At 37.3% G+C, this 21,608-nt stretch overlaps 1 protein-coding gene across 1 annotated transcript in view; it reads right to left on the reverse strand.

Annotated features, from left to right (window-relative positions):
• Positions 1-841: 841 nt before the first annotated feature.
• Positions 842-21,608, reverse strand: part of LOC145445022 (uncharacterized) — a 36,975-nt gene continuing 16,208 nt past the window's right edge. The window contains exon 6 of the mRNA XM_080323122.1: positions 842-1,352. Within this exon, the coding sequence (XP_080179248.1) occupies positions 1,117-1,352 (236 nt within the window). The 3' untranslated portion in view covers positions 842-1,116. The remainder of the gene's footprint in view (positions 1,353-21,608) is intronic.

The following is a 21,608-nucleotide window of genomic DNA, read 5'->3' on the forward strand; positions in this document are numbered from 1 at the left end:
CTCAACGTATAATTGTCAGCAAACTTGTGCATTAAGTGCAGGAATGTATGAAGACCTATCTCATCACGACATAATAGTACTCGCCAATTTGCTTGTATCAATGCTATAATAACCGATATAGAATCTATAGAAGTCCATGTGCAATATGTGCATGCTTTTGAATTAGATGGATAGTGAGCGCAGACGTAGGCTAGCTACCTTTAAATTTTCGTTATACGTAGCATATACTCGAGTGTTTTCATGCGGCTCCATCCGTACTCTGAAGTTTGAAATACGGTTCCAGCATCCTAAAAGGCTGGGAACCACTGGTTTAGGCGATTCCATTATATTTCCGCTATAGGCTACCGACAATCCTGATGGGAGGCCAAGAAATAATAGCATGCAACAAAGTGACTAATAACAATCAGTCCACCCAAAGATGCATCATCATGTCCAACTTTCCCTAAATTTTCGACGACACTCCCTCCATCAACTCCTCCAGTGAATCTGATCACATGGGCTAATAAAGGATAAATATTTGATTGTAATATGTGAATATATCAATAATATTAATGACGAAATTCATTTGTAAATCTGAAAACGTTATCGCGCTTGGCGCGACCATGACGTTTACCAGTAATTATTCAAAATATGGCCACTCGCGATTTCGGTGTGTATAGTAAGCTGATATATTAAATCTCTTCTGGTTAGTTTGTATATGCTAATCTTTTATATCATATTCTACTTCCAATAAATAATGGAAGATTTACCAGCCAACGAGCGATAAATTTACCCGGTTTAACGAACGCTGTTCTAATGTTTATGTAGTCAATTGTTACACGTTGAAGACGTACACAGTATCGTTGTAGGTCAGCCCACAAGGACTGCTTTATTTGCTTATATTGTGAATCACATATGTTCCGTTACAAAGTTACTAATACCATAAAACATGCATTGAATTATTATTTATTAGTGGGTTATTCTGCATAATCCATATCGATACAGTAAGAAAGTTGATGAGTCAGGCTTTAATATCCATTTATTCCTATATATGCGAGTATACCTGCTCTTCGAATTTAACCATACTAGGTATTGCCGAAACGGGGATTCAAATGTTTATAGGTTGGGATTCCGTTGTTATTCGTAATAGGCCATCAGTCTTTTCAGAAGATCTTTTTCTTGTAGGCCCTTGACTGTGAGCTGATCATCAATTTCTTCTTTGTTTTTCATTGAGCAGATCTTAGTAATTTTCATTTTTCTTTCTTCGGAAATGTCTGTGATTATATCGTGAACAATCTCGTCCATACCATATCTCTTCTCGAATTTTCGGGTCTCGCGATCCGCGAATCGAACGACAACCTTAACTTTATTTTCTGCCAAAAGAAATAGCATAGTGTACAAGTTTCGTCCGTTTTCCGAAATATCGCAAAATTGTGAACGTTGAGGCCGTTATTTTAATGTGTAACAACTCCACAAGAAATTTAATGAGATCGCTGTTACTTGCTACACCAAATTGTACCATGGCAATTCGTCTTATCTCTTTGGCGGATCACTTCGCGGTCAGCCTGCTATTGACAACGTAAAATCTACAACTGATTTGCCTATTCAATGAGGTCATAATGAATTCAACGTTTAAACCAGGAGTTTCAAACTCAAATGTGCTTGAGGGCCAATTTCCCTTTTTTCGATGACGCCACGGCCCGCATCATCAATAATTGTGATATTCAATGACTTTCCAAGTGGGAAAGACATTGAATTTCATCCCTTATTCGACGGGATGAAATTGTCAAAAGGAAAGTGAGCCGACCCAAGACTTACATTCCACGCACATTACGAAAATGTGATTTATCGCTATAGCAATTTCCACCTGGCACTGAAAAAATTCACATTTATAAGTATTTGAAAATAAATTGTTGTACTAATTGTTAGAGAGTGAGCATAATTTGTCAAAACTATGAGATGTAGACACCATGCCAGAGGAGAAATGCACAATGTTATCATAAAAGCTGGCGCGTTATGAATATTCATATATCGGACATTTGAGGTTGCACAACTATTGCTAGAATATTTTAGAATTTAACAATTATTGATCTGATACCACAGCATTTGAGCAGTGTGGTCTGATCCAGGATTTTAAGTATACTCCTGATAAATAGACTATTGGTCAGGCCAGTGCTTGAGTCAAATCTAAAGACCATTTGATTTCCCGTCAATATTGGCACAGATAAGTAACAGCATATATAATAATCATTGTGTCATAGTAATAGAAATGTCCAATTGTTATTTCTCATTTGCAAAAGCAGTTTTGATCGACAGATCTCAATAGTAATGTGGCTAGGGTTGCATTCAAAACAAAAATCAATTCAAAACAAACATGTTGAAAACATGGCCCTTGTTTAAAACATGTTTTATATTTATTTTTTGGTTTTTGTTTAGCCGTGACGTCACGAATCCTTTTTGGTGGATTGACATTGACAATTGAAAATATAGGGTAAATATGGCTCTTTGACGAAAAAGGCTTCCGACCACTGTCATAACCCGGACTATATCGTTATGCAGCATCCTTAAAGTCGGCGGTCATCATCATCAGAACGCTCATTCCTACGTGCTATAAGTGTTGAACCGACGACGATTTCGAGGATTTTAGAAATTCCACACCGTATACGCCCAATATATTGGGTGCAAATCGTCCGTAGGCTTATACTAGGGGATATGTGGTACCGATGGACAGGCCGATTTAATATATCGCAATGCGATATATTACTTAAAATATCGCAGGTATGAGCCCTTAATATATCGCAAATATCGCACCCCATATAAACCCTTCCAAAAGCATTGAAAGCACTGGTTTTGTGAGGAAAATTATCGTAAAATGCACGACTCGTGTAAACAGATTTCCAAGTGAAAATGTATTATTACTCTGGGTAAACGCCGGATCCCCAAAGGAAAATGATATTTTTACTCAGGTAAACGACGAACCGCCAAGTGAAAATGTATTGTTGCTCATGAAAAAAATTTATTTCCAAATGAAATGGTTTTGTTACCCTAGGAAAACATAGCTCACCAAGTGAAAATGTATTGTTACTCTGGGTAAACGTCAGATCTCCAAAGGAAAATGATATGTTTACTCAGGTAAACAACGGACTGCCAAGTGAAAATGTATTGTTGCTCAAGGAAAATATGAATTTCCAAGTGAAAATGTATTGTCACTCTAGGTCAGGGGTGGGCAACATATGGCCCGCGGGCCGGATCCGGCCCGCGAAAGGATTTTGTCCGGCCCGCGGACATTTTTTCGTCTTACATGATAATGTGGCCCGCCGGCCCCAGTCTTCCGAGATTCCCCACGACTTGCTCACATACATTTTAGTGATTGTATGTTTTTATACGCATGTATGCACACTGCACAGCGAGCGAGGGTGGAGCTTACGCGTAAGTTCGTCGAAGCGAGAAGACTTGCATTATCGGCATTTACGATGTACTGAACCCTAATGTCATTTGTAGTAATAATGGTGTTTGTCGACGACAATGGTCATTTACACCAGGCCGATATTTCTTATTTTTGATTCCGTAACCGTCGACTTGTAGCACGGCGCACACTTATAGACTTTTAAAAGACACCGATTATGCCAGGTGTCCCCAACTGAAAACGGGTCGCGGCCGATTTCAAATTTCGAGGCCGCGGCCCGCATGAATTCAATATCGAGATAGACAGGCCGCAGAGTTTAACAACCACGCTATCTCGTCACCTACTTAATCCTAATGCATTGATATCTTGGTAAATTTGGGGTACCGGGCTTATTGAACGCCTGAAAATCTTGATGAAGGATTGCACCGTGTGTTGATTGATCAGAGAGAAGCAGACATGGTGGTACCTATATGACAGGGGTGGTACCTGTATGACAGGGGTGGTACCTGTATGACAGGGGTGTCCAACCTGCGGCCGTAGAAGCAAATTTGTGCGGCCGTGGACACGTAATTTAATTAGTAGGTGTTGGCGGCCGTCGACGTGGAATTTGAATTTACGAATTGACTCCCGATTTCTTGAAAGATTTTAATTATTCTTGAAAGTTTCTTCGCGCAGCGCGCGATTCAATGCGACTTTATTTTTCGATTTTAATATAGTTGCGCACTTTGCAATCAGAGCCCCACAGTACAGTTGCGAACAGATGCGCCACATATAGAAATACCAACTCGGAATCGTGTTCTCCTCACTATACCGACAATCCTGACGGGAGGTCAAGACATGCAAAGAGCAGCATGCAACAAAGTGACTAATAATAATTGGCCTGCCCTGACCGACCCTCCACCAACTCTAGCGGTGAATCTGATCACATGGGATGAGAAATGATATGTAGAACCACTAATTTTCGTAACGAAATTCATGATTGAATCTGAAAAAATTTTCGCGCTTGGCGCGACTATGGACAGCCTACATTATTTAATAGATTAGTACGGAGTGCGCCGGAAATGGACATAGACACTTTAACATGAGTATTTGGCGCCCTGCTAGTTCATTACGACTATTCCCTGGAATGCGGCCGTAGGTTACACGAGTAGTCGAAATGCGGCCGTGACTGGCAAAAAGATTGGCCACCCCTGCTGTATGAGAGTGCTGTTCTCAAAGCCACATTGTCTTCGTCATTATTGGCGAGAAATGGCTTTGAAGTTGCATTGCTGTCGTTAAAATACATTCATTAAATACGATTTCTTCCTTGTATACGTGGATAAATGGGCGAATAATGTATCGATTCAGCAATCCGGCCCGCCACGTACTTAATTTTCCTATATCCGGCCCGCCGACTTGGAGAAGTTGCCCGCCCCTGCTCTAGGTAAACAAAGATCTCCAAAGGACAATGATATTTTACTCAGGTAACGGTAGACCTCCAAGTGAAAGTGGTAATTTTACATAGGTAAACGTCGTGGGTTCAGTGTCGTTGGTCTTGTTAAACGTAGTTGTCGAGTTGTACAATATACCTGTCGTGAGTATACAATTACGAAGGGAGAGAATGAAATTGCTATTATGAGTGCCAGAAGGTTGTGGTATGTAGATTTGACAGTAACCCTATCATTCGCATATGATAAACATAATCATGACCGTGAATTCATGTAACTAACTTGTTCGGTCTCGATCAATGCAAAAGAGATGATTCGTTCTTTGAAACCGTAGCGAAGACCACATGTAAATTTATGCGATAGACTTCTATCTCCTTACATTCAGTCGTGTCGTGTCCATTTTAATACGGGCCCACATGTATGACGTGCACACACTAACGCCGTAAACAGAAGTCGATGATTTTGATTAATAAAAATATTTCTTGATTACATCGGAATGTCTATGTTGTAGAAAGTAAATACTTTTATGGTGTTGTGTGTTTAATGAAAGCGATTGGCTACAAGTATGTTCTGGTGAAATAAAATTATTTTTTTTGTATGTGACAGTTTGTGAGGAAATGAAAATAGATTCGTGGTTTTAATTGGATTGTGACTGTGCTGTTTTAATTTGCGCTTAAACATGGAGACTTGACGCTGAACAACAACTCGATTCACTAAACATAACCATTGCAAAATTTGTCACTGGCCTGCAAAGGGTTCGGAACATTTTAATACAGCTCCATCTACTGGTTGTTTTGTTGTGAGGACAATCATGTGTTGACTCAGCACTTTTCGTTAGCAAAGTAGATTGATCTGTGTGTAAGATTTGAGAGTCGTTACTAGAAAACATATGTACTCTGTTGTTGGAGTAGCGGGTTTATTGCTATGACATTGACAGAACCCTCAGAAAGTGAGTAGCATGCTTTTCTTTCATGAAAGTTTACGCGGCTCCGTTGTAATCAAGTTGTGTTAACTAAACTCGGATGGATACCGCAATTGTGCTGGACTTACACATGGTATTCGCATACTGCACACATACAAATTTTTGTGTAAACAACTCTGATGTTTCTGTTAGTACTAGTTCTGTGTTGAACTATTTGATTATTAAGATACATGAACAACCACTCAGACGATAAAGTTCTTGAGGTATCGAAACAGTTTGTAGAGTCCAACCAACCATTCTTTAGTTTCGTAATGTGAGAATATCGAGTAAAGTTGATTACTTTGTGTGATGTTACTATCCTTCGTACTTTTGTAAGAGTTGTGGGGGTATCATACAAAGTAACTAGTTGACACAAACAAAATATTGAATGAAGACTCGTCTGTTGTTTTCATAAGTCAAGAGAGTGAAAATTGTTTTTTTTTGTAAGACTAAATCGAAACAGTTTGAAAGCGTCACCAATCATTGCGTATGTTCGTAGCATGGGAATATCGAATATTTTCGTGTGCCATGAATATCTTTCTTATACACTTAGTATGAAATGAGATGCGTGTAATAATAATTAGTGTCATACAAAAGTAAAACTTGTTGTGTTTGATTGCATACTTTTTTATCATTGTTTGTTGTGGTTTTGAAAGATGGGTGAGTTTACATTTAAATATAGTAAGCGGAACAACTCAAGTAGTGTTATGATCCGTTTTTGTTACGCACCCTCAGGCTATTTAGAATGTAAACACTCTCATAATATAATTTGCGTCGGACTATGCTCGGTTTATGATGTCATCACAGAGGAATTAGGCGACTGCAATGTTTTGTGAATTTCAATACCGATTTTCCATGTGTATTTAGCAATATGTATTGAATACCTTTGCGATTTTGAGCGCTGCGACTTGATAATATCATTCCCTACGCTTCTGATGTATGATTTTTTGTGATAATGACCTTGAAAGATAGCACACTCAATTTCGTAACCAACTACATAATCCCTAGTTACGTAGTCAGACGCATAACGGCATTTACGCAAAATCGGTATTGCTTAGCGATAATTTTGATCACTATGTTTTATCGCTCGCCGCCAGACTATTGCCGTTTGTATTTATGAACAAATTTCGAAAACTATGATGTCTACGCAAGACTATATTCGCAAGATATTCTATTATGTGTATTTAGGACTGTGTATTTTCGCGGATAGTATGAGCTCTCAGATAACACTCATCCACGTTGAACTATAGGCGTGGTTATTTGATGATGTATTAAAATTCTACGCACATTTCGCGCGATCAACATAATATTAATACCTAGTAACGATTCAACTTCATGACATTTTCAGTATTAAAGAGAAATATAGACCTAGAATACTAACTTTTATTCATTAACGTAGTAAAACGCATAACAGAATTCACGCAAAAGTCGATCGGTATTTGCAATAAAGCCTAAAAATTAGAGTCGCATCTTTTCGCAATTTATGCAGCTATTCGCGCAGACTTTGCCGCATTTGCTGTATCTGAAGTAGAATTTCAGCGTCGTTATTCGCTATAAGCCGGGAAATGCACCTTCGCGCAATTTATATAACCAAACGCATTAACTTTTCTGCATCTGAAGTAGAATTTCAGCGTCGTTATTTGTTATAAGCCGAGAAATGTACCTTCGCGCAATTTTTACAGGCAGTCTCACCCACTTTGCTGCGTCTGAAGTAGAATTTCAGCGTCGTTGTTTGCTATAAGCCGGGAAATTAGAGTCGCTGCTTCGCGCCATTTTACAGCCAGTCTCACACACTTTGCTGCATCTGAGCTTCATACTAATACATGCATAATTTTTGCATGACGAGAATACGGGTAATACGGTCAATAAACGCCGGAGGCGAGTCATTTAAACCTTGTTGCTAGATAATACCGCTTTCGGCTACAACAAAGTTGCCCTGCAACAAAAAATAGAAGCCCTAATGATCATGCAGAGGAAAGTTCAATTATACATCGAATTATTCGAATAGACTATCTACATTGTATAGGTATGAAGTGAAATAGAACGGAGTTTACGCAAAAGTTGCTATTGATCATAGACCAAGCTTGCTTTCAGAGCTGGAAACTAAATGCACATGAAAATTTAACTAGGTTTTCCCCACACGCATCAAATGTAGGCCTACTCAAGTGTTTATGAGGTGGCGAATAATTCGAAGGTTGTTGGCATGCAAGGACGTCACATAGAATTGTGGAGTTTTCTGTAAACTATAATCCAGTGATCTATTTTCAATCACTATACTTTTAATAATCTAAAGTAAGTAGCCTACTTGAATGTCATTAAAGAAAGCAGATTTGTATGAAAACTCGTTAAATAGAAGTAAAAGTAGCCTAGAAACATGACTACTTACTGAAAAATCGTTACGTAGAAGTGGGGTTAGTCTACGAACATAAACACCTACTTACTTTTAAATCTCAACTTGTACTTGTATTCGTACTTTACCTTTACACGGCGTTTTTGTATAATGTATACTAATTTTATTAAAAATAAACCAAAAGGACAAATATAATTGATCAAATTCATTCATTTATGCAAAAAATTGAGAGTCTTGTCGTGATGGTCCGTTTCGAAATGCAAGCGGATGAACTAGACCAAAAGTTTCGAAGATGCGTTTTATAATTGCTCTAGGTGTGAAATAGACATCGCACTCTTGCGGGGAAACAACATGAATTCAGTCTTCACACCACAGAAACACAGCCGCTTGGTTAACATCACAAAACCGCAATTGAACTCAAGATTGCCATACACGGAATCGCTGTTAACGATGTCTGACTGCGGCGTTTCGACGAGTAACGAATTCTCGTATTTAGTATTGATTGTGACACATAGTCAAAACAGCGACAGTTTTCACAACCCGGTACATACATTGAACCAACTGATGTAAGGTGAAACACTACGTTCGCAGCAAAAAAAGTTTGCAGGGTATGACCACCACCAACATATAGAGTAGTGAGTGAGTAATTAAACTACATACCCCGATTTTACTATATTCCGAGATCCGGATCACGATTCAAGTCTACCTGAGAATCCGAACTACCCTGTGAAGTTGATATATCAAGTTGTGAAGCGTGAAAGGGTTGTAATCTCGGTGAAATAGTGTGCGACACATTTTTCCACAAGTCGAATGCATGTCGGTTCATACTAAGACCATTAGGAATTTGCACAATGACAGGTTATTGAAACCGATGCCAAAACTCAGTATAATAGATTGATATTGACCGCGTGTATGTTTGACATATATGCAGCATCTTGGATCGGCGGTGGAGCACTGAATGGCACTGCAGAAGTCATCTACTCTCCTAAGCTTGGACTGATCTGGGCTATTGCGCCACTGTGTTACGGGTTTAGTGTTCAAGTACTTTATCTTTACACGACGTTTTTTGTAAAATGAATACTAATTTTATTGAAAAAATAAAAAATAAAAAAGAGCGAAAGATTACATTATATCCCGGAACGCAACAAGAAAAATCGTATGAATTTGTAAACTACTTGTTCATGACATAATAATAATTCTACTTGTACACTTTTTCACATTTTATAACACTTTAAGTAATACTTAACAGTTTCAGTTTTAAATAAAATACGGAATATAAACTAATCGAAAAATTCGGTAACCAATTTCGCGTAGGCTATGCATGCATACAAATGAGGAAAGTTACATCAACGCGTGTTAAAGTAGCTGTATCGAGTTATCGAATGATTTTCTCCTTACATCAAAACAACTAGAATGTATAACTAAATTAAAAAACGTATCTAAATGAGCTCCAGGGCATTGCGATTATGCTGCATACCAAATTTCATCACACATTTCATGATGGAACAACTTTAAAACTAACGCAGTTCTATAGCAACTTTTGCCTAAATCTGTTTTCGGTAGCGTGTACATATACATAGTCAGATTTAATAACAGAATTATCATGCTAATATGTGACTCCTCACCTTGAAACTTGGTACGTAGTTGTAGGACATTGTGATTATGCAGCATACCAAATTTCTTCACGCATTTCATAATGGAACAACTTTAAAACTAACGCGGTTCTACATCGACTTTTTGCGTACATCTGTTTTGCGTGGGGGCGTATAGCACGTACCTATACATAGTCAACTTTAACAACGGAATTACCATGCTTAACATTGAATCCCAACTCGAAACTTGATACGTAGTTGTAGGACATTATGGCAATGCACCATGCTAAATTTCATCACACATCTAATGATGGAACACCTTTAAAACTAACGCAGTCGAATACCGACTTTTACGTATATCTGTTTTGCGTGAACATGGCATATACCTATACATAGTCAATTTTAATAGCAGAATTACCGTGTTAAACATTGAATTCCCACCTTGAAAGTTGGTACGCGGTTATAGGAGATTATAACAATGCACCATACCAAATCCCATCACACATTTCATGATGGAACAACTTTATAACTAACGCGGCTCTACATCGACTTTTTGCGTACATCTGTTTTGTGGGAGCGTATAGCACGTAGCCTACCCATACATAACCAACTTTAATAACGGAATTACCATGCTTAACATTGAATCCCAACTCGAAACTTGATACGTAGTTATAGGACATTATGGCAATTCACCATGCTAAATTTCATCACACATCTAATGATGGAACACCTTTGAAACTATCGCAGTCGAATACCAACTTTTACGCATATCTGTTTTTCGTGAACATAGCATATACCCATACATAGTCAATTTTAATAACAGAATTAGCATGCTAAACATTAAATTCTCACCTTGAACGTTGATACGCGGTTGTAGGACATAATAACAATGCACCATACCAAATTTCGTCAGACATTTCATGATGTAACACCTTTAAAACCAACGCAGTTCTATACAGACTTTTGGCTAAATCTGTTTTTCCGTAGCGTAGCACGTACCTATACATAGTCAACTTTAATAACGGATTTAGCATGTTAATAATCGACTCCCCACCTTGAAACTCGGTACGCAGTTGTAAGACATTATGACAATGCACCATGTCAAATTTTGTTACGCATTTCATGATTGAACAACTTTAAAACTAACGCAGTTCCATACCGACTTTTGCGAGTGCGTAGCACGTACCTATATGCATACTCAACTTTCATAACGGAATTACCGAGCTAAACATTGAATGCGCAACTTGAAGATTGGTTCACAGGTGTAGGGCAGTATGACAATGGAACACATCAAATTTCATCACACATTTCATGATGGAACACCTTTAAAACTAACGCAGTTCTATACCAACTTCGCGTGAATCTGTTTGCGGGAGCGTAGCACGTACCTATGCGTGATCAACTTTAGTGATGGAATTACATATGTAATTAAGTTTCAACACTTTTACAATGATTCGTCTTGCTTCCTATAACACCCCACTCGAGAAACTGCGTCGTAGGATATAGATGAAACTAGCACCACTCATCAAGACCGCTGAAAACAGTACATTTCAACATTTAGTAGCAGTAAATTTCTAGTAAAGTACAAGACGTGATGATTTCCGAGTGAGTTAAAAAGTAAGTATTGCAGGTATAGTTTACCTGAAAACCGAATACTCTGAAATAGAAGTAGATGCAGTGTAAATAGTTAATCACTTAATTAAGTTTAGTGCAAGCAGATAAAACCTATACTTGAGTAGTACAAAATGCACGAGTACTTCGCTATCGCCCCCCTCCACGTAATAAGTGTCTACGGTTTAAGACTGCTTTTACCGATACTCGTCGGTTTCAGTTTTAGATAGAATTCGGAAACCAAATAATTTCATAAACATAAGCTAATTTAATGAATTTACTCGAATGTACTATGCCGCGCTGATAAGATTAATTATAATATACTTATCATGTTACAGCGATTTTTCTAGCGTAGAAATCTTTAAAATGTAGTAAGCAGGCCAAATGAAGATATTCGTTGAGCTGAATAAACATAAAAAATACTCTAGACTACTTTATCGGTACTTTACAGTTACAGTTTTAGATAAAATTTGTCCCTTTCACCTATAATTACAACTCCTCGCTATCTAAACATGTTTAGAATATATTATTTGCGATGATACGAACCCGTGAAGTACTCAAGTTGATTTTCGTAGGATATAGATGAAACTGACAACACTCACCAAGACCAGTGATCCACTGAAAAAAGTACATTGTAGCAGTAAAGTCCTACTAAAGTACAAGAAGTAATGATTTCCCAGTTAGTTAAAAAGTAAGTATTGAGGTATAGTTTGCTCGAAAAAGCGAAAAACTCTGAAATAGAAGTAGATGCAGTGTAAATAGGTAATCACTTCATTAAGTATAGCGCAAGCAGGCCAAACCTATACTTAAGTACTGCAAATGTACAAGTACTTCGCTATGTTCTCCCTCCACGTAAAAAGTGACTAGGTTTTAGAGTACTTTATCGGTAATCGACAGTTTCAGTGTTAGATAAAATTTGGTAAGACTTTAAATTTTAAAGTAGTTTGAGCTTACGTTTGTATCACCTTGACAAGTAACATTATCAGACATGAAAATGATACTATCACCGAATATAGAAGTTAACACGCGTCAATGTGCTTCGGAATTCACGAGAAATTGCTTACTAATAGAAGTATATTGTTGTATACACAATAGTGGAGAGAATATTTAAAATGTAGTAAGCAGGCCGATGGGTATTCGTTTAGTTGTATAGACATAAAAAACATTCCCGCGCGCTCTTAAACAAAACACTTCCTAACCCTACCACCTAATACTAAGACGCGCGCGGGAATGTTTTTTATGTCTATACAACTAAACGAATACCCATCGGCCTGCTTACTACATTTTAAATATTCTCTCCACTATTGTGTATACAACAATATACTTCTATTAGTAAGCAATTTCTCGTGAATTCCGAAGCACATTGACGCGTGTTAACTTCTATATTCGGTGATAGTATCATTTTCATGTCTGATAATGTTACTTGTCAAGGTGATACAAACGTAAGCTCAAACTACTTTAAAATTTAAAGTCTTACCAAATTTTATCTAACACTGAAACTGTCGATTACCGATAAAGTACTCTAAAACCTAGTCACTTTTTACGTGGAGGGAGAACATAGCGAAGTACTTGTACATTTGCAGTACTTAAGTATAGGTTTGGCCTGCTTGCGCTATACTTAATGAAGTGATTACCTATTTACACTGCATCTACTTCTATTTCAGAGTTTTTCGCTTTTTCGAGCAAACTATACCTCAATACTTACTTTTTAACTAACTGGGAAATCATTACTTCTTGTACTTTAGTAGGACTTTACTGCTACAATGTACTTTTTTCAGTGGATCACTGGTCTTGGTGAGTGTTGTCAGTTTCATCTATATCCTACGAAAAGCAACTTGAGTACTTCACGGGTTCGTATCATCGCAAATATTATATTCTAAACATGTTTAGATAGCGAGGAGTTGTAATTATAGGTGAAAGGGACAAATTTTATCTAAAACTGTAACTGTAAAGTACCGATAAAGTAGTCTAGAGTATTTTTTATGTTTATTCAGCTCAACGAATATCTTCATTTGGCCTGCTTACTACATTTTAAAGATTTCTACGCTAGAAAAATCGCTGTAACATGATAAGTATATTATAATTAATCTTATCAGCGCGGCATAGTACATTCGAGTAAATTCATTAAATTAGCTTATGTTTATGAAATTATTTGGTTTCCGAATTCTATCTAAAACTGAAACCGACGAGTATCGGTAAAAGCAGTCTTAAACCGTAGACACTTATTACGTGGAGGGGGGCGATAGCGAAGTACTCGTGCATTTTGTACTACTCAAGTATAGGTTTTATCTGCTTGCACTAAACTTAATTAAGTGATTAACTATTTACACTGCATCTACTTCTATTTCAGAGTATTCGGTTTTCAGGTAAACTATACCTGCAATACTTACTTTTTAACTCACTCGGAAATCATCACGTCTTGTACTTTACTAGAAATTTACTGCTACTAAATGTTGAAATGTACTGTTTTCAGCGGTCTTGATGAGTGGTGCTAGTTTCATCTATATCCTACGACGCAGTTTCTCGAGTGGGGTGTTATAGGAAGCAAGACGAATCATTGTAAAAGTGTTGAAACTTAATTACATATGTAATTCCATCACTAAAGTTGATCACGCATAGGTACGTGCTACGCTCCCGCAAACAGATTCACGCGAAGTTGGTATAGAACTGCGTTAGTTTTAAAGGTGTTCCATCATGAAATGTGTGATGAAATTTGATGTGTTCCATTGTCATACTGCCCTACACCTGTGAACCAATCTTCAAGTTGCGCATTCAATGTTTAGCTCGGTAATTCCGTTATGAAAGTTGAGTATGCATATAGGTACGTGCTACGCACTCGCAAAAGTCGGTATGGAACTGCGTTAGTTTTAAAGTTGTTCAATCATGAAATGCGTAACAAAATTTGACATGGTGCATTGTCATAATGTCTTACAACTGCGTACCGAGTTTCAAGGTGGGGAGTCGATTATTAACATGCTAAATCCGTTATTAAAGTTGACTATGTATAGGTACGTGCTACGCTACGGAAAAACAGATTTAGCCAAAAGTCTGTATAGAACTGCGTTGGTTTTAAAGGTGTTACATCATGAAATGTCTGACGAAATTTGGTATGGTGCATTGTTATTATGTCCTACAACCGCGTATCAACGTTCAAGGTGAGAATTTAATGTTCAGCATGCTAATTCTGTTATTAAAATTGACTATGTATGGGTATATGCTATGTTCACGAAAAACAGATATGCGTAAAAGTTGGTATTCGACTGCGATAGTTTCAAAGGTGTTCCATCATTAGATGTGTGATGAAATTTAGCATGGTGAATTGCCATAATGTCCTATAACTACGTATCAAGTTTCGAGTTGGGATTCAATGTTAAGCATGGTAATTCCGTTATTAAAGTTGGTTATGTATGGGTAGGCTACGTGCTATACGCTCCCACAAAACAGATGTACGCAAAAAGTCGATGTAGAGCCGCGTTAGTTATAAAGTTGTTCCATCATGAAATGTGTGATGGGATTTGGTATGGTGCATTGTTATAATCTCCTATAACCGCGTACCAACTTTCAAGGTGGGAATTCAATGTTTAACACGGTAATTCTGCTATTAAAATTGACTATGTATAGGTATATGCCATGTTCACGCAAAACAGATATACGTAAAAGTCGGTATTCGACTGCGTTAGTTTTAAAGGTGTTCCATCATTAGATGTGTGATGAAATTTAGCATGGTGCATTGCCATAATGTCCTACAACTACGTATCAAGTTTCGAGTTGGGATTCAATGTTAAGCATGGTAATTCCGTTGTTAAAGTTGACTATGTATAGGTACGTGCTATACGCCCCCACGCAAAACAGATGTACGCAAAAAGTCGATGTAGAACCGCGTTAGTTTTAAAGTTGTTCCATTATGAAATGCGTGAAGAAATTTGGTATGCTGCATAATCACAATGTCCTACAACTACGTACCAAGTTTCAAGGTGAGGAGTCACATATTAGCATGATAATTCTGTTATTAAATCTGACTATGTATATGTACACGCTACCGAAAACAGATTTAGGCAAAAGTTGCTATAGAACTGCGTTAGTTTTAAAGTTGTTCCATCATGAAATGTGTGATGAAATTTGGTATGCAGCATAATCGCAATGCCCTGGAGCTCATTTAGATACGTTTTTTAATTTAGTTATACATTCTAGTTGTTTTGATGTAAGGAGAAAATCATTCGATAACTCGATACAGCTACTTTAACAAGCGTTGATGTAACTTTCCTCATTTGTATGCATGCATAGCCTACGCGAAATTGGTTACCGAATTTTTCGATTAGTTTATATTCCGTATTTTATTTAAAACTAAGTCGATTATTAACATGCTAAATCCGTTATTAAAGTTGACTATGTATAGGTACGTGCTACGTTACGGAAAAACAGATTTAGCCAAAAGTCTGTATAGAACTGCGTTGGTTTTAAAGGTGTTACATCATGAAATGTCTGACGAAATTTGGTATGGTGCATTGTTATTATGTCCTACAACCGCGTATCAACGTTCAAGGTGAGAATTTATTGTTTAGCATGCTAATTCTGTTATTAAAATTGACTATGTATGGGTATATGGTATGTTCACGAAAAACAGATATGCGTAAAAGTTGGTATTCGACTGCGATAGTTTCAAAGGTGTTCCATCATTAGATGTGTGATGAAATTTAGCATGGTGAATTGCCATAATGTTCTATAACTACGTATCAAGTTTCGAGTTGGGATTCAATGTTAAGCATGGTAATTCCGTTATTAAAGTTGGCTATGTATGGGTAGGCTACGTGCTATACGCTCCCACAAAACAGATGTACGCAAAAAGTCGATGTAGAGCCGCGTTAGTTTTAAAGTTGTTCCATCATGAAATGTGTGATGGGATTTGGTATGGTGCATTGTTATAATCTCCTATAACCGCGTACCAACTTTCAAGATGGGAATTCAATGTTTAACACGGTAATTCTGCTATTAAAATTGACTATGTATAGGTATATGCTATGTTCGCGCAAAACAGATATGCGTAAAAGTCGGTATTCGACTGCGTTAGTTTTAAAGGTGCTCCATCATTAGATGTGTGATGAAATTTAGCATGGTGCATTACCATAATGTCCTACAACTACGTATCAAGTTTCGAGTTGGGATTCAATGTTAAGCATGGTAATTCCGTTGTTAAAGTTGGCTATGTATAGGTACGTGCTATACGCCCCCCACGCGAAACAGATGTACGCAAAAAGTCGATGTAGAACCGCGTTAGTTTTAAAGTTGTTCCATTATGAAATGCGTGAGGAAATTTGGTATGCTGCATAATCACAATGTCCTACAACTACGTACCAAGTTTCAAGGTGAGGAGTCACATATTAGCATGATAATTCTGTTATTAAATCTGACCATGTATATGTACACGCTACCGAAAACAAATTTAGGCAAAAGTTGCGTTAGTTTTAAAGTTGTTCCATCATGAAATGTGTGATGAAATTTGGTATGCAGCATAATCACAATGCCCTGGAGCTCATTTAGATACGTTTTTTAATTTAGTTATACATTCTAGTTGTTTTGATGTAAGGAGAAAATCATTCGATAACTCGATACAGCTACTTTAACACGCGTTGATGTAACTTTCCTCATTTGTATGCATGCATAGCCTACGCGAAATTGGTTACCGAATTTTTCGATTAGTTTAAATTCCGTATTTTATTTAAAACTGAAACTGTTAAGTATTACTTAAAGTGTTATAAAATGTGAAAAAGTGTACAAGTAGAATTATTATTATGTCATGAACAAGTAGTTTACAAATTCATACGATTTTTCTTGTTGCGTTCCGGGATATAATGTAATCTTTCGCTCTTTTTTATTTTTTATTTTTTCAATAAAATTAGTATTCATTTTACAAAAAACGTCGTGTAAAGATAAAGTACTTGAACACTAAACCCGTAACACAGTGGCGCAATAGCCCAGATCAGTCCAAGCTTAGGAGAGTAGATGACTTCTGCAGTGCCATTCAGTGCTCCACCGCCGATCCAAGATGCTGCATATATGTCAAACATACACGCGGTCAATATCAATCTATTATACTGAGTTTTGGCATCGGTTTCAATAACCTGTCATTGTGCAAATTCCTAATGGTCTTAGTATGAACCGACATGCATTCGACTTGTGGAAAAATGTGTCGCACACTATTTCACCGAGATTACAACCCTTTCACGCTTCACAACTTGATATATCAACTTCACAGGGTAGTTCGGATTCTCAGGTAGACTTGAATCGTGATCCGGATCTCGGAATATAGTAAAATCGGGGTATGTAGTTTAATTACTCACTCACTACTCTATATGTTGGTGGTGGTCATACCCTGCAAACTTTTTTTGCTGCGAACGTAGTGTTTCACCTTACATCAGTTGGTTCAATGTATGTACCGGGTTGTGAAAACTGTCGCTGTTTTGACTATGTGTCACAATCAATACTAAATACGAGAATTCGTTACTCGTCGAAACGCCGCAGTCAGACATCGTTAACAGCGATTCCGTGTATGGCAATCTTGAGTTCAATTGCGGTTTTGTGATGTTAACCAAGCGGCTGTGTTTCTGTGGTGTGAAGACTGAATTCATGTTGTTTCCCCGCAAGAGTGCGATGTCTATTTCACACCTAGAGCAATTATAAAACGCATCTTCGAAACTTTTGGTCTAGTTCATCCGCTTGCATTTCGAAACGGACCATCACGACAAGACTCTCAATTTTTTGCATAAATGAATGAATTTGATCAATTATATTTGTCCTTTTGGTTTATTTTTAATAAAATTAGTATACATTATACAAAAACGCCGTGTAAAGGTAAAGTACGAATACAAGTACAAGTTGAGATTTAAAAGTAAGTAGGTGTTTATGTTCGTAGACTAACCCCACTTCTACGTAACGATTTTTCAGTAAGTAGTCATGTTTCTAGGCTACTTTTACTTCTATTTAACGAGTTTTCATACAAATCTGCTTTCTTTAATGACATTCAAGTAGGCTACTTACTTTAGATTATTAAAAGTATAGTGATTGAAAATAGATCACTGGATTATAGTTTACAGAAAACTCCACAATTCTATGTGACGTCCTTGCATGCCAACAACCTTCGAATTATTCGCCACCTCATAAACACTTGAGTAGGCCTACATTTGATGCGTGTGGGGAAAACCTAGTTAAATTTTCATGTGCATTTAGTTTCCAGCTCTGAAAGCAAGCTTGGTCTATGATCAATAGCAACTTTTGCGTAAACTCCGTTCTATTTCACTTCATACCTATACAATGTAGATAGTCTATTCGAATAATTCGATGTATAATTGAACTTTCCTCTGCATGATCATTAGGGCTTCTATTTTTTGTTGCAGGGCAACTTTGTTGTAGCCGAAAGCGGTATTATCTAGCAACAAGGTTTAAATGACTCGCCTCCGGCGTTTATTGACCGTATTACCCGTATTCTCGTCATGCAAAAATTATGCATGTATTAGTATGAAGCTCAGATGCAGCAAAGTGTGTGAGACTGGCTGTAAAATGGCGCGAAGCAGCGACTCTAATTTCCCGGCTTATAGCAAACAACGACGCTGAAATTCTACTTCAGACGCAGCAAAGTGGGTGAGACTGCCTGTAAAAATTGCGCGAAGGTACATTTCTCGGCTTATAACAAATAACGACGCTGAAATTCTACTTCAGATGCAGAAAAGTTAATGCGTTTGGTTATATAAATTGCGCGAAGGTGCATTTCCCGGCTTATAGCGAATAACGACGCTGAAATTCTACTTCAGATACAGCAAATGCGGCAAAGTCTGCGCGAATAGCTGCATAAATTGCGAAAAGATGCGACTCTAATTTTTAGGCTTTATTGCAAATACCGATCGACTTTTGCGTGAATTCTGTTATGCGTTTTACTACGTTAATGAATAAAAGTTAGTATTCTAGGTCTATATTTCTCTTTAATACTGAAAATGTCATGAAGTTGAATCGTTACTAGGTATTAATATTATGTTGATCGCGCGAAATGTGCGTAGAATTTTAATACATCATCAAATAACCACGCCTATAGTTCAACGTGGATGAGTGTTATCTGAGAGCTCATACTATCCGCGAAAATACACAGTCCTAAATACACATAATAGAATATCTTGCGAATATAGTCTTGCGTAGACATCATAGTTTTCGAAATTTGTTCATAAATACAAACGGCAATAGTCTGGCGGCGAGCGATAAAACATAGTGATCAAAATTATCGCTAAGCAATACCGATTTTGCGTAAATGCCGTTATGCGTCTGACTACGTAACTAGGGATTATGTAGTTGGTTACGAAATTGAGTGTGCTATCTTTCAAGGTCATTATCACAAAAAATCATACATCAGAAGCGTAGGGAATGATATTATCAAGTCGCAGCGCTCAAAATCGCAAAGGTATTCAATACATATTGCTAAATACACATGGAAAATCGGTATTGAAATTCACAAAACATTGCAGTCGCCTAATTCCTCTGTGATGACATCATAAACCGGGCATAGTCCGACGCAAATTATATTATGAGAGTGTTTACATTCTAAATAGCCTGAGGGTGCGTAACAAAAACGGATCATAACACTACTAACTCAAGTAATAAATTTTACCCATTTGAAAATCGACTCGTTTGAAAATACCGATCAATGGAGTAAAAGTATCAATGTGAGTAGTATATTATTTTTCGCGATATGCACCAATCTTCTAAGCATATCTTGTCAAAAATTTATCATGTCATAGAAAAGTCGGTTGTTACGAATTAAAAAAAAATGTACTTCGATTATTACGATGATGGAAATTACGATCAACGGAGTATTTCGAAGTGGTATATTCAGCAATCACTAAATGAGAAAAATATCAAACTGTGCATACAACTCGGTTAGTTAAACGATACAGTTACAAATCGGATGTAAGCTTGATTTACAGATGACAGCCTGATGATGTAAAGCTCAACCACTCCAGTGTGTTTATTGCAAAGTATTTGACACAAACAAAATATTGAATGAAGACTCACACCTCGGTTTCATTACCAAACGAGTGAAAATTGTTTTCTGTTGGGTGGATATGATTTGCATTTAGAAAAACGATATAGATCGATTAAGCGACGCTGTTTCATATCCGTCGAGTGAGTAAAATTTCTTTGGAGTTCGGTTTGATGAGGTAATTGCTAGGAATTCAATCACATGAAAGTAAGGTACTTTAGCGACTGAGTATTGTGATAACATTTACTTTAGCGAATGACGGAAACGGAAAAATTTCCGATTTCTTTGTCCGTGTGTGTGTGTTTTACAAATAATTCTAGTACACCTAACTATAGGATACATTTAGCAAACGTCATGCAAATTGTTTTTGTGATGGCAACGACTTTAAGCGGTTTGGTTTCATGTCGGAAATTATTATTTGAGGTTTCAAGAACAATTCAATAAATACTACAAATGAACAAAAATGCAAAACACGTTTAACAAATTACAGTGTAACAAGTACTTCCTTGATATTGCGAGTGTTGTGCACTAGTCACTTCTAGTTGAATTGGATGCGTCTAGCAAACATATCCCAATTTACTTTTGTAATGATCAAAGTCTCCTCGCGATATTTTACATTTAGCACGTTCTATAGAAAGTGTGAACGGAGTTGAGTATTAATCGTGTGCTTGGGATAGTGCTTTGATATCAAAGAGATATTTTCACACTGTATAATGTTTCAATTCTATGTTGCTAATTCCGACAGTAACGACATTGATGTTAAATCCTCACTCTTGATCATTGTAAGCGAATCCTAAACATCGCAACAGTCGGTGTTGAAATCGAACGCATACGTGGTTTTAGATAGGTGACACTAACAAGTTTATCACATCCGTGAGATACTCAGAAACGTCGATTCGTGATTGTGTTAGTTTGATTCATCCTCTATACCCGGGGACACAAAGATATCTTGACTTTGGGGTACAACTCATTCGAAGCGAATTGTCGCGTGCAATCTAAAAAAGCGTAAGTCGAAGACGAATGATTTGACCATAGTGTCCTATATGGTGTCGACACAAGCAAATCGCACGGTTCAATGAAATTGTATCACGTCACAGTTTCCATTTGGCTACAGGCAATTTGACGGTGATTTTTGACCGACTTGCCGAGCATCAAATTTGATAAAACGGGTATCAATCGAAAGCTGCCGCCGTACTGATTACGAAAATATAAATTTTATTCCGCTTGCGGGCCTGGAATCCCCACAATCAGCCTCTAATT

The sequence above is a fragment of the Botryllus schlosseri genome, chromosome 8, assembly GCF_051294905.1.
Source record: "Botryllus schlosseri isolate E-star chromosome 8, Bs_hap1, whole genome shotgun sequence".
NCBI classification, from domain to species: Eukaryota; Metazoa; Chordata; class Ascidiacea; order Stolidobranchia; family Styelidae; genus Botryllus; species Botryllus schlosseri.